The sequence below is a fragment of the Diplotaxodon limnothrissa genome, linkage group LG11 (assembly GCF_057381915.1).
Source record: "Diplotaxodon limnothrissa isolate DT_005_m linkage group LG11, D_limnothrissa_male_GT1.1, whole genome shotgun sequence".
NCBI classification, from domain to species: domain Eukaryota; kingdom Metazoa; phylum Chordata; class Actinopteri; order Cichliformes; family Cichlidae; genus Diplotaxodon; species Diplotaxodon limnothrissa.
Genome location: NC_140606.1, coordinates 13,108,627 through 13,122,084, shown reverse-complemented (window position 1 = coordinate 13,122,084; position 13,458 = coordinate 13,108,627). Strand labels below are relative to the sequence as shown.

The window sequence follows — 13,458 nt, the reverse complement described above, 5'->3', positions numbered from 1 at the left end:
ATGGTATGCTCATTTATATTGCCTTTTTCATGAGCATACATCTCCATTACTGTTCCCTCTCTTTTTTGTCCCTTTCTTATCCTACCTCTCTCCATCTTTCCCTCTCTTTCTAATCACAAGCTCTAGAATGGTCACCGCACTCGCACCATTACACTGTCGACTGAAGGGGAGTGAGTTTAGCACACCTAAACAAGCGTGCGCACACACACACACACACACACACGCGCACACACACACGCTGACAGAAAGAGGCAAGTCTTCTGAGTCAGAGCCCACAGGAGACAAACTTGCTATGTGCCAGCTGGTTGTCGATGAACCGTAGAGCTTCTTTCTTCTCTTGCTGTGTGTTGATGGTCAGTGTCCTGAGAAATGCACAAAATCTCACGTACAATAAAGCTTAAAAGAACAAAAAAAATAAACAATTTAAAAAAAAAAAAAAAAGGTTTGTGGGGGCATCTACAGCAGCCATGCAATGCCACAGTCCTCGATCACAATGCCAGCAGTTGCATCTGAGTTCAGTTTCTCTCCTCATTTACTTTCCTTCTCCTGTAAAGCAGCTGGCAGCAACTTTACTTGTTGGTACCTCCAAAAATGGCAGCAAGAGGCAACTCATCGAATTTTCAGGGCTCCCATGATCAGAAATCATTTAAAGGTCACAAGCCAACCTTCGTGATAAAGAAGACCCAATGAAGCAAAAGACTGAATGTTGGTGAGTCCAGCCTCCCTGCCAAAGAGAAACTTTGCATTTCACTCTTCACTTCTTCTATGGTGAGAGGTGTGCACACCTGACCCACGCAGCTTCTTAAAGCAGATTTCCATCAGGTGTCATTTCTATTAAAAAGACTTTTTCTGCTCCGGGCCGTCTTTGTGATTTTGAAATTTTCTAGCACAACTTGAACACGCTTTTTTACAGTAAAAAAAACAACAACAAAAAAACTACAATAACCTTCAATGTAGAAAATTCTACATCATTAAAGGGTGACGGTGAAGAGGAAAGGCTCAAAAAGTGAACTGTTAGTCGTAGGTTCTTGTGTCTAGATCTGTGAATTTCAGGAACGGTGACAGGGCTTTGGGATTGTGTAAGAAGCTGGTCCAGGTTGTGATCAGATCAGCTGAAGGTGTTTACTGTTGCTGTTGTGGGTTTGGTGGGTGTTTGGCAGCCGGTCCTCCTCGCTCCCCCTGGCTCAGTAACAAGCTCCTCCTGTCTTGGTACTGGCTGTTGTCAAAAGGCATATGGTGGACACTCTGGACATGTGTCTTTAAGTTCCCTTTCTGAGAGGCTCGGTATGGGCAGAGTTGGCAACAGAATGGCCTTTCCCCTGAGGAACACACACACAAAGTTGAAAGGTCATATGGCGGCCAGAGGTGACACCGTACACAGAATTTAGAGAGGACAGGGATGTTTAAATATACGAGACAAAAATGATGCAAAGCATAGATGAGGCTTGCTGCAGTGGGAATGGAAAAAGAAGGGGAGGAGGCCAGAGAACACAAGCAAACATAAGCAAAGACACATGGTGGAATCCAGCTAGAAGTACAGCAACACTCTGTAGGTTAAGTGAAGCCTTCATATTTATTTATTTATTTTTAAATCTATTTTCACTTAAAAAGTTCTCTATCCTGACCCAGATGGAGTAACTGTTCCTCGCCCTTTCCTGCCATCTGGAGAAGAGTGCCACACATCCCCCTGTCCAAAGAGTCCCACTTTTGTCTCCATACGTTTCTCTCAATCACCTGGGCCACCCAGCGGCCCCCTACACAAACACACCCCCTCTCAAACACACTCTGTGCGCACCCTATACTCTCGCTTCTAATTAGAATGACCTACAATGGCACAGACACCTCTGAAAAAACAAAAATAAATAAAAATAAGCAACGCACACCTGAGCAAAACAAATGAGCGTGCCATTTAATTGCACCTAATTATCATTTTGATAAATGGAAGAATATCAAAGCGGGAAAACAAATGACTCCCCGTGCCCCTCCCGCACCCCTTCTCCCAGAAGAAGAAACAGGGAAATATAGCTGTTATCATACATCATCAGAAACGCAACGGTGAGAAAAGGAAGGGGGGAGTGGGGGGCTGGTGTAAGACAGAAAGCGAGAGAGATAAAAAACAAAAAAGTATAATTAATCACACCGAACCCCCCCCCCCTTCAAAACCCCCAAAAACAGCTGCAAAGATGGTGAGGGTGAGACGTGCGGGGGAAGCGAAAACCTCCGCGACACCGTCCTGCGAGGGAAAACATCACTGACAGGACCGGTGCACTAAATTATACTAAAGGTTATCGGCACCGTAAAGCAGCGTCAACACTACATTTAATTGGACCCCTCTGCAGCGTCCGCTCCCATCACTCACAGTGTGTGTGTTAAATCTGAGTTCACATGGGCGTGCTTGATTAATTATGATGGAGGTGCCGCGTGTACAGCCCGGGTCTCTCCGAATGTCAAAGCAGAGTAGCTTTAGCCCAATGTTCCCACTGACCCCAATCCTTACTCATCGTTTCTGCAATTTTTAAAGTTTGTTAATTACTTGTGTTCAGTTTCATTTCCACACAATCCTCTTGGTTCTTGTTGTATTTACACCTGCTCATAAACAAAGATGTTATAGTACACTGTATGTGAACGGTGAAAGTAGGAGATACTGTGATGTTGCCCAGTGGTTTGTGGACTGCCTTTTTGAAGTGATTTTTGAGACCCGATACAAGAAGCAATGAGTGGCTTTGACTGTAAATCTGATGGTACTGCAGATGCATTCCCCGCTTTATTGTTTTTTTATTTATTAAAAATAAACTTTAAAAAAAAGTAAATAAATAAAATTTATTAAATAAGTCGTGAAACTAGCAATTCAGACTGTTGAGTCTTCAGAAAAAGACTAACTGGAATCATAAAACAAGTCAGAAATATGGACATTTTCTCACTGAGTTTTATACAATTTCACTACTTTTTTGCAACCACAAGAGTTGCCCTCTGCTGGCCATTAACAGAAATGCATGATTAAGGCATTATCGCATTTTTATATACAGTCTTTGAATAGTTGAGTATATTGGCATTTAAGATTTATTATTTCTATGCAAACCCAAGCTTTTTGCTGTCCTCTTGCCATGCGTATGATCTCAACCTCTTAGTCTCTCGGCAAAAACCGCCATGTTACCGCTGTTAACTCCAGTTAACAGCATCAGTTAGTTTACAGTGTCAGTTAAGATATCAGGATGAATAAAAGCAGTAAAGTTACATCTGCTGACATGATAACAGATGGCTTTTAGTGCTGGAAATTCGTTTATGCTCAAAATACCTGCTAACAGATATTGCTAGGAATGATCATTTTCCTGAATTGTAGCTGCTTGAAGATTTATAAAGTTTGAATTGTAGCAAATGAAGCAATTTTGTACATTAGAATCTACATGCTGTCATTTTGCAATTGCAACATGCTGATGAGCCCATGTGAATGTGTCGAATGTACAGTGAAATTCCGATAAACTGCAAATCCCAAAGCCCGTCTGGCACTGCAGCAAAGCAGCAACTGCCCTTTGAGTTCAAATGCATACATCAAAACACCTAAATTCAATATTTTAGGTGAAAGAAGTGTCAAAGTATGGGTACGGTTAGCCAAAATGCCAGGCAGAGCTATTCACCCTCTACACATGGATGCAGATTTAACTGTATATGTCTGAATGTGTCAGATCAGAGCCTGCACATCCTTTCCAGTGTGATGAGGAAAAAGGGGGATGTGATATTTGTAATGACAATGTGGGGGGGAAAAATGCATCTCATGACAAGTAAAAAGCATGCGCTGTTCTTTAACCAATAATGCTTCTGCCTGATTTAGATAGCTGCGGGGGAATCTACGTTGTAACTTACAATGTAACTGGAAATCCTTTTTAACCCTATGCAGTTCCACATCATTCAGTCATTGCGGGCTCTTCCAATCTCATGTGTAGTTACATTTCTCGGTAAATGCACATCAGGTTACGGCGTAGTTTTCCCATAGACATCTAAATCAGGCGTTAGTTTGAAGTATCCCAGCCTTTTAGTGCAATTGAGCAAACCTCATTGTTTTCAAAGCAAAAGTGAAGCTCGTCAATGAGACAACTGTGAATACACACTCTTACGTGAGGTGTGATCCAGCAGCATGTGAGAATGCCAGGTGTTAATGCCGTGTGCAGAGGGCGCCACATGTGAATGTTAAACATGAACAAAAAAAACAAAAACAAACACACACACACACACACACACACACAAAGGCTAGGAAGCTGAGTGACTGACACAGACACACACATGCAGAGGTGAGACAGTAACATTAAGAAACATGCGGGAGCGATGAGCGAGCCCAGTGATTAGCCATTGTGCCACATACTTGTTTGGGAGCTTCAGAAGCGGTGGTGTGAGCGTCAGTACCTCTGTGGAGTCCGTTAAAATCAAACCCAACTGTGGGGGGAGAAGGAGGATTGGGTGGGTGGGGGGGAGAGGAAGAGGAGGAGGAAGGAAGGGGGAGGGAGGATTTGGTTAAACGCTCTACCAGATCCACACAAGCATTTTTTTTTTTTTTTTTGGTCTACCACCACGCAAACAAAAAGCATTTTGACACCAGCACCCTTGTTAATAGAGGGGAGCTGGCAGTGATGATGGTGGTGATGATGATGATGATGATGATGACGACGACGATGGTGGTGGTGGTGGTGATGATGGTGATGGAATCTGGTGGAGGCGAGTCGGTGATTTAATATGACGCATGTTAATAGAGGCCTCGGGGTGGCTGGCCTTTTCTGTGCGTGTGCACGTCCATGCTGAAGACAACTGTCGGTGACAACATTAATTACAGCCCCTGTGAGTGTTTACAGAGCCTGTGCATGGGCATCTGTGTGTGTGTGTGTGTGTGTGTGTGTGTGTGTGTGTGTGTGTGTGTGTGTGTGTGTGTTTACAATAGAGCTTGGAGGGAAGCTGAGCTCTGCATCACTTACCATTTGGCCTCTGTCACTTAGAATCACTGGCTGTGCCACATATCATTCACACTCTCTATAAAGAAGCTACTTATCTCACTGTCTACTGTGATCACCGCTGGCCCGGCTGATGGACATGACAGGACAGGAGAGGGAAAGGAGAAGAAGAAGAGGAGGAGGAGGAGGAGGAGGAGGAGGAGGAGGAGGAGGAGGAGGCAGGAAATCAGGCAGCCAAGGAGAAGAGAGTATGCGAGGACAAAAAATAAAAGTGAAAATTAAAAAGAAAGAGAGGAAGGGAGGAGGAGGAGAGGGAAAGAATGTGAGGAAGAAACAAGAGAGAAAAGGGAAGAAAAGAACCAGAAATCAAAGAGGGGGGAGGAGAGTGGGGGAGTCTATGGATAAAGGAAAAGCAGGGATAGGGAGAAAGGCAAAATGAGACAGACGGAGGAGATAAAAAGACCGCAAAGGTGACAAGATGTGGAGACAAAAAGGAAAATAACTGAAGTGAGAAAGAAGACAAAGGATCTAGGAAAGGAAATGAAAGGGAAAGAAAGGAGGGGAATGAAAAGCAGAGGGAATAAGTGAAAGTAGAGGAAGAGCCGGAGTGTCTGAATCAAGCTGTTTAGTGAATGGCACTGGGATGCATGCAAATGGATTCGTAAGGCTGGCGTGGACAAATGCTGTTCTGCTTCATTAGAATGCACAATTCCATCTCTCTAATTGACATGTAATTAATAATGTATACAATTTGTCACAGGTCAGTATCCGGAGCAAATCATGTTTCAGTTTAAAAAATAGAGACAGCTGCCCAGCCCAGGGCGGGGAAGGACTCACAGACCGGTTGTCACACTCAACTGAACAAAAAGATCTGTTTTGATTTATTTGCAGAATGCCAGGACGGAGTGGACGTACAGGGAGCCTGATGATGAAATATTGTTGAGAATGTGAATCCCTGTGCATATATCCTCTATATCTCATGTCGGCGTTGCTGGGTGGATAGATCTGTGTGCGCACAGGTGGTACAGGAATGAGTGACTGGTGAGAGAAACTAGAAACTGGGAACATCTAATACTGCAGGAATAGCAAGTAGCTAAATAAAGTTGTACATGTTAAAGTAGAGCTCTGGACTTCCTTCCCTTGTTTCCCCCCCTTATTTCATATCTTTTGCATTTTGGGTAATTTAATGGTTTCTGTGACTGATGTTTTTGCACCTTGACTACTACACCATTTATCCTCTTTGAGTTGCTCTGTATAACTTTAGAAAGTCATAGCAGAGAACTTTTCAAACAATAATCTTTGGTTTAGGGTTTGGAGATCCAGAGCTTTATTTGATATCTTAAAAAGAATTAATATTTCTAACTGTGCTCAGTGGTTTAAATGATATTACATTTGTTATAAGCTTGGTTTTTTTATTTTAGAGAAAACAATCACATTTTCTGTTTACTTGTGTATAAAAAAAAAAAAGGTGCTCATGTCGTAATGTGACAAACATTCAGCAGAATAATGTATTGTATATTTTGCTTGCTGCAGTCCAGGGTTGTCACGATACTAGATTTTGACACTCAGTACTGACATAGAAAACTACAGAAACAAAATGGTGTGTATCTGTGATGAATATTTTAAGACTGTAATGCAAAAAAGCACAAAAAAAAAAGACAATATGTTTTGGAACCACTGCTAATCACATAAATTTGGTACTGTAGGCTGTCACTGCTTCTCTGTAGTTTCTGGCAGAACTTTATCAGCTTCAGTCTGGGATTTTAAGACTTTTTAGACACAAATAATTGTGTTATCCTGTCACTATCTACTAATATTACAGACAGGCAGGAGTGATAACATTTTTTGCCTAACTCACACATTAATATTATCATTTTATCATCAGCCATAGGCCCCAGCCGCTGCCTTAACGAGAACCCAACAGACGGCTAATGCTGCTGTTGGGTTATTGCTAATAGGTAACGTTAAGGTGTGCTCTGGCCAGATTAATATTTATTATAAATGTTTTAGTACTTCAGTGTTGTTAAAATGAGAGCTTCACTGTTGTTTAGCATTGTGAATGCCAATTATTCCAAACACTAGTGAAGTTGTGTCAATTTGAGGAGGCGAAGATGGCCGCGTTGGTGTCAATACTGGTGCAAATAAGCATCTAATCTGTCATTTTTACTATCAATTAGCACATTTGCAGCCCTACTGCAGTCACAGGATTTCACTATACTTAGTTCATATGAGTGGCCTTACATTTTGTCACAGTCAAATGTGCATTTGTTAGATTTTTTTTTTTTCATTGTTTAAATTTTTTTGTGACAAACAAAGGTTGTGAAATCCACCTCAAAAAAGTGAGAGTGAAGACGATTTTAACCCAAGGCTTAGACACTTCTACATTAGATCCAGCACGTGTGTGACAAATATGTACTTGCTTCTGTTTGGGGTTTTTTTTTTTTTTCCCCCCAGTGCGTAATGGCTGTATTTACCTGTATGGGATCTCATATGAGTTCGCAGGTGGCTGGGTTGGCTGAAACTCTTCCCACACTCATTGCAGAAATACTGTCCCTGCCGCATGAGAGACCTCAGCATCCCTGCGCACACAAACACGTGAGGGAGGAAACACAGGATTAAATGGTGGCTCTGCAAATTCCAGAGGTCAAAACCACTGCAAGCCATTCTGGATTTAGAGGAGGCCAAATGCAGTGAATTTGAACTTTTGATTCTTAGAACAGAGATAAAACAACAACAACACCAATTTATATTATATATGTATGTGTGTGTGTGTGTGTGTGTGTGTGTGTGTGTGTGTGTGTGTGTGTAAGAAAATGGACTATTAGGGGACAAAGAATACTCTGAGTTTGCATAGGCTTTACATTTAGGATTTTTCTTTTAATAAAATGGGTCAAGAGTGAACATCAGAGTCATATTATTTCAAACAGGAAGACATTTTCACGTGGCAGTTTTTCCACAGCTAAAGACGTAAAGGTCGGATTCAGGCAGAAAGTGAGTGGGTGTACATAAAGCGCAGAGCCTGGCTGGAGCGGTGGAGGTAGGTAGCATCAGTAGTGGACTCGCGCAGGCATCATTAGTATGTCTAATGTTTCATTATGAGCGGCTAGCTCCAGGGGCTGGACTGCAGCTGTCACACAGCATCATCTCAGAGGCTGACAGCCAGACACACAAAGCGTGCACACACACCGCATAAATTACAGGCAATTAAAACGCCCCGGCTGTGATGTGCCCGCTCCGCTGCCCGTGTGTCACATGTCAGGTATGTGTGTGTGTGCGCATGTGTGTGTTGGCATGTGTATGAGTTATAAGAGTTGTATATATGCGCGCTTGGGCCAAGGGAGGAAAGTGAAGCACGGGCTGTGGCACACACTGGCATCATTTAGACACACACATAATAATGCAACAACTGCGACATTACATGCACCGCTCACCTTTACATGTTCATGTCCTTAAAACGCGAAAAGAAATCAACTTGTTGATAACACACGCTCAAAGCTCGTAAGTCAGTTTTCCTTGATGGCACATGACTAAACGGACACTCCCTGGCTTCAGCCTTTTTGTTACGTCCTGCTTTTACGCAGTTATTTTCAATAACTAAACATTTAGACAAAAACCATCAATTTGCCATGCCAGCTTAATGCGGGTCAACAGGACGAACTTGTAAATTTTATACTGCCGGAAAAGAACCGATTAACTTTGACGTCACAAATCACAAAGTTCACTATGCTACTTTAGCACACATCCTGCGAGAAGAATCTGCGAAACTTTTAGGTAAACAAAATTAAACAGAGAACTCACCGACGCCTTTAACGCTACATGGATTTTACTTTAAAATTGATTTACAACAAAAGGAAAGCGCGGGAAAATCAATCAACTTTTATCTCGCCACATCTAATGAGAGCTCTAAAGCTATAACGAGGCAGTATAAGAAAAACGCCACCGGGAAATTAATTGTTAAGGGGACAAGAAGCCCGCCTGTGCTTTGTAAACCAGATGGAATGCATACTAAAAAGTGGTTAAAAAGAGCAGGAATTCACCATAAAACCCGCTCTGTGTTCATAATTTCGACAGCTATGCAGCAAAGACACGTCACTCGTGCCGGATTTTTCTTTTCCCCCCTGCGTTGCATGTAAATGCAGGGGCAGCACGAGGACGAGAGACATTTAAGGATGGTCTACTTAATGACAACACACATGCGTGCTTGCCTCGGACCTCTCTCGTTGACAAAAAAGAGGCCCGGAGATTCAGGGGTGCTTTCACTGAGGACGCATAAACACCATAAGCTTAAGGCCTGGCATATACCTGGGAAGTGCCCATAACTCTGGTACATTTGTGTATGTGTGTAGGCAGAGAGGGAGGGATGTGGGGGGGGCAGCTGCGGGAACAAGGAGGACAGGGATGCGGAAGAGGTGACAGAGTGTCTCTGGCAGCCCGACTGCTGGCCTATGGATACTCTACTTCTACTCTGGGCCGCCAGCCCTTCTCACTGACGCACTAATGAAAGACAAGACAGAGCTGGACGGAAAACACAAGCAGACACGCGCACACTCGTGCACATATTACAGAGAGAAAGGGAGAAAGACTCAGTTGCTCAAAAAAGGTCACTTTATCGCATGTGACTCAAAGGGCTAAGGCAGATCGTGACGATATGCGCCTGGACGGGTGACAGCGATGTCATGCGTCTGCTCTGGGGCTGTTGTCTTTGACCCCTGGCTCCACACAGCCCCACTTGACCTCAGAGACACAACTGAAAATGGGCAAATAATACGGATGTTCGGTAATGACCATTTCCAAAGCAGCTGGTGGGGTAATTATTCTGTCTCATCTCTCTCTTTGCCTCTTCTGTTCCCTCTCTCTGTTTTTCCTCCCTCCATTCGCATCTGTGCGAGTCTCTCGTCAGGCAGAGCCGTGACCTAAACAGTTTGTGACAGCTTTCTGGGAGAGTGGAGCTGGAGAGTAGGCATGCCTCGCAGACCTGAGAGTAGCAAAGGTTCTCTCACGTCTTTCACGATTACAAAAAAATAAATAAATAGAGGCTACACACACACACACAAACACACGTTCCTTTTGCATCTAAAAATTTCAGGCACATATGGACACACATGCTGCCTCAGATAAAGACTTTCATTATGCCTCACAAACATGCGAGCACACGTGTGCGCTCGTTTAATGGATCCCATCGTTATTAAAAACCTCATCAGACTGTGTGTGTGTTTGCCTGTCGATCACTTTCTCCCAGATGGAGTGCCAAGTGTGTGAGATAAAGAGAAATATGTGTGCCTGCTCTACAAGTTTGGATGTTTGAGGCTGCTGGTGTCTTTTTCTTCGATAGCTTGTCAGGTTTAATCACTTCTAATCATATCAGCTGAAAAAGTTGCTCAGACACTGGAAAATACTCTTCTACATACTCCTGACATTTGGCAAAGCCAAGGCCCTCTGGGCATTTTGGATGTGAGCTTATGATGAGGGACTTTCTGCAGTGCAGCTTTTTTCCAATGTTTGGCATTATAAAAACACAATAAAACAGAACTTGGACTACGCCACTGCTAATTTTCACAAACAAAAGTAAATCAGCCATAAAAATAAATAAATTGATGCCTACCAGTAGGATCCATGAGGGCATTGGCTGCACCCCAGCGGTGGTACATGGTAGCAAATTCATGAGGGCTGTAGTTTTTGAGGAAGCCGAGGACGTCACTTGGCGTCTCTGGTGTCTCGGTAATTGGCTCCTGCTTTACCTCCCTGCGAGCCTCTGAAGGTAATGAAGAAGAGGATGAGGAGGGACAGGAGGAATTCTGAAAAGCGCCACCCTTCGCCTGCGAGGCACCAAAGTTGGGTCCTGCAGTTGAACTATGGGTAATGGTGCTGGGCCTCGTAGCGTTAGCCCGAACCTGGCTGTGAGGATTAGGAAGCTGCTGATGAGGGGTGCCCCTAGCTCGACTGTACTCTGCTAGGCCGTGTTTGCTAGACAGCATGAAACCCAGTCCCTCTTGGGGCAACAAGTAGCGGTCAGCTCTGGAAGATGTAGTGGAGCCGGCAGTTGGGGCTGAGGGGCGTGAAGGGGTGCCAGTGTTCTTCTCCAAGGAGCTGGAGGATGACAGCGAGCTTCCCCGCGGGTACACTTCCACTTTGGGTCTGAAGCGTGACTGATGAGTGTGGTCCTCCGTGGGTCTGATGTTGCTGCTGCCTGGCCGTGCTGGGACTCTCCCAGCTTGGGTGCCCAAGCTAGAAGAGGGGCCCCTTGAGGAAGAGGCACAGGGAGCAAAAGATGATGATGGTGTGGCTGAATAACTGGCTGGCTTGCTCTTTTTTAGAGCCTCGCTAGAGCACGCTGGAGGCCGTGTGCGCTGGGTGCGCATCAGCGAAGGGAGAGGCTGACACTCCTTCCCTTCCAGGAAAGGTGGAGGTCCTGTGCGTCTCCTAGAGGATAACGAACTGTCCTTGGAGCCTTTTGAGTTGGTTTTAAGAGCCCATTTAGGAGCCAGATTGGAACTATTGCCATTAATGCGGTGAGCCACAGTCTGGTGCATCCAGAGCACCTCGGGGTAGCGGGTGGAGTGAGAGCAGAAGGAGCACTTGTGGCTAGGGAGGCTTTTCTTGTCCAAGGCTAAAGAGGCTATACCCCTGATGCCCTCAGCCCTGACACATAGATCCAAAGGTGCTACGCTGGGATCGAGTGCAGTGGACTGAGCTGAACGGTAGCCAGGAGGGGATGTAGAGTTGTTTACTCCATGAAGAAGCGCTTTCTTAAGTTTGATATTACTGCTGGGAGTTCCTCTGTCCGAGCTGGGACTGGGAATGGTGCTGGATCTATCTTTAGAGGCAGGTGGATGTTGGACACGGACATGAGTTAAATAGGCCTGTGAATCTGTGGCGACAAAGTCACACATGCTGCAGATGTAAGGCTTCTCATCTGTAGGGAAAAGCAACAACAACAAAAAGGTCAGTGGCTACAAAGGATGTCATGTTGATTATAGTTTAATACACTTAATAGTTAACCCAGGGATCATTTCTTTCACATTCATGTTGGTTCGACTAGATGTAGTTTTAGTAAATGTCCACCAGGCTGCAGCATTGATCAGTCTTTCCAAAACCTCTCTTTTTATTTTATGCATACTAAAATAAAACAATTATATCTACTAATGCAAGAATATACAGAATAGGAGAAAACAAAACAAAATTACATTTTAACATTTCATTAAGATTTGGTATTTCTTCAGTAATAGTCTGTGACCATGCAAAACTCATGTGAAGGTTATGTATAAATATTTGAATATTATTTCAGAGAGATGGAAATAGTTACAACATAGCATCGAACATTGCCATAGAGTTCAATAAACTCCTTATTGACATATAAACAAATGAGGAGTGTTACAGGGCTGTAAAACTGGTTTATTTACTGGCACGCTCTTATGCTGGCACTGCTTTACATTGCATGTGTTAAATGTACTGAGCCAATGCTGCTAAGCCATGCAGGTGCAATTCTATAAACTCCCCACAAGGTGGCAGTTGACAGGTTTCTAACAGTGAATGTGATTGTTATGACTGGATTTCCCTAAGTGTCCAAATTTTCAACAGGAACAGAGATCATTAATAATGATGGTAAAATGGTAAATGGTAAAATGGTCTGTATTTATATAGCGCTTTACTAGTCCCTAAGGACCCCAAAGCGCTTTACATATCCAGTCATCCACCCATTCACGCACACATTCACACACTGGTGATGGCAAGCTACATTGTAGCCACAGCCACCCTGGGGCGCGCTGACAGAGGCGATGATATCAAACTGAATGGAAACACTAGTAATAGATGTAGAATGAGTAGCAATATTTGGTTTTAAATAAAAAAATATATATGTGAGGAAGAACAATCCTAAAGTTAGACTTTTTCAGTATGAAAGACTGCCAGAGGCAGGGTAATCGCACATGCAGACTCATATGTATGATAAAATACATCAGATACTCTAAGTAGCACATTATTGTATTCTCCATAATCCCTCCTCTTTTTTTTTACAGCACCAGCAATCTGCCATCTGTTTTTCCATTTGGCTTCCTGTTGGCAACGTTGGCCAGCGCTCACAGCCCAGGACCCCGCCAAAGGTAAAGCGTGGCACAGGGTAGACTACCAGTTAGAGTGGAACAACTGATGTTTTCTGGTTACCAAACCAGTACTTTTATTATTCAGTTAATAACCAGTGGTGTGGGGCCATCATATAAAGGGTGGAGTACACAACATATGTGTATTAGTAAACACAAATAGTGTGGTGGCTCGAAAGGAGCGTCCTCTCAGCCTGCATGGCCCCTCACTGGAAAGTGACGCTATAAATAACCAATCCCTCAAACATCAGGCTGCTTGGCTGGCTCAGTGGTAAGGAGAGTGGATGAGTGACAGTGGAAGTGTCACAGGAGGTAACCTTAGAGATTAGAAGAGTCAGCAGGCAGACGAGGAAGAAAGGTAACGAGGAAAAGGATGGATGGCCAGATAAATAAAATCTTTTGCTGCTTGAGAATAAAACACATTA

General features: G+C 43.7%; 1 protein-coding gene across 2 annotated transcripts in view; it reads right to left on the bottom strand.

The window, feature by feature from the left end:
* Nucleotides 1-984: 984 nt before the first annotated feature.
* The window catches only part of znf516 (zinc finger protein 516), a 47,223-nt gene continuing 34,749 nt past the window's right edge, over nt 985-13,458 (bottom strand). Inside the window, exons 3-6 of one of the 2 annotated variants that reach the window (XM_085365135.1) lie at nt 10,540-11,850; nt 7,412-7,516; nt 4,358-4,428; nt 1,196-1,319 (exon numbers count right to left, since the gene is read on the bottom strand). In XM_085365135.1, the coding sequence (XP_085221261.1) occupies nt 1,260-1,319; nt 4,358-4,428; nt 7,412-7,516; nt 10,540-11,850 (1,547 nt within the window). In that variant the 3' untranslated portion in view covers nt 1,196-1,259. Of the gene's footprint in view, nt 1,320-4,357; nt 4,429-7,411; nt 7,517-10,539; nt 11,851-13,458 lie in introns of both variants that reach the window. The other variant, XM_085365134.1, reaches the window with a different exon arrangement.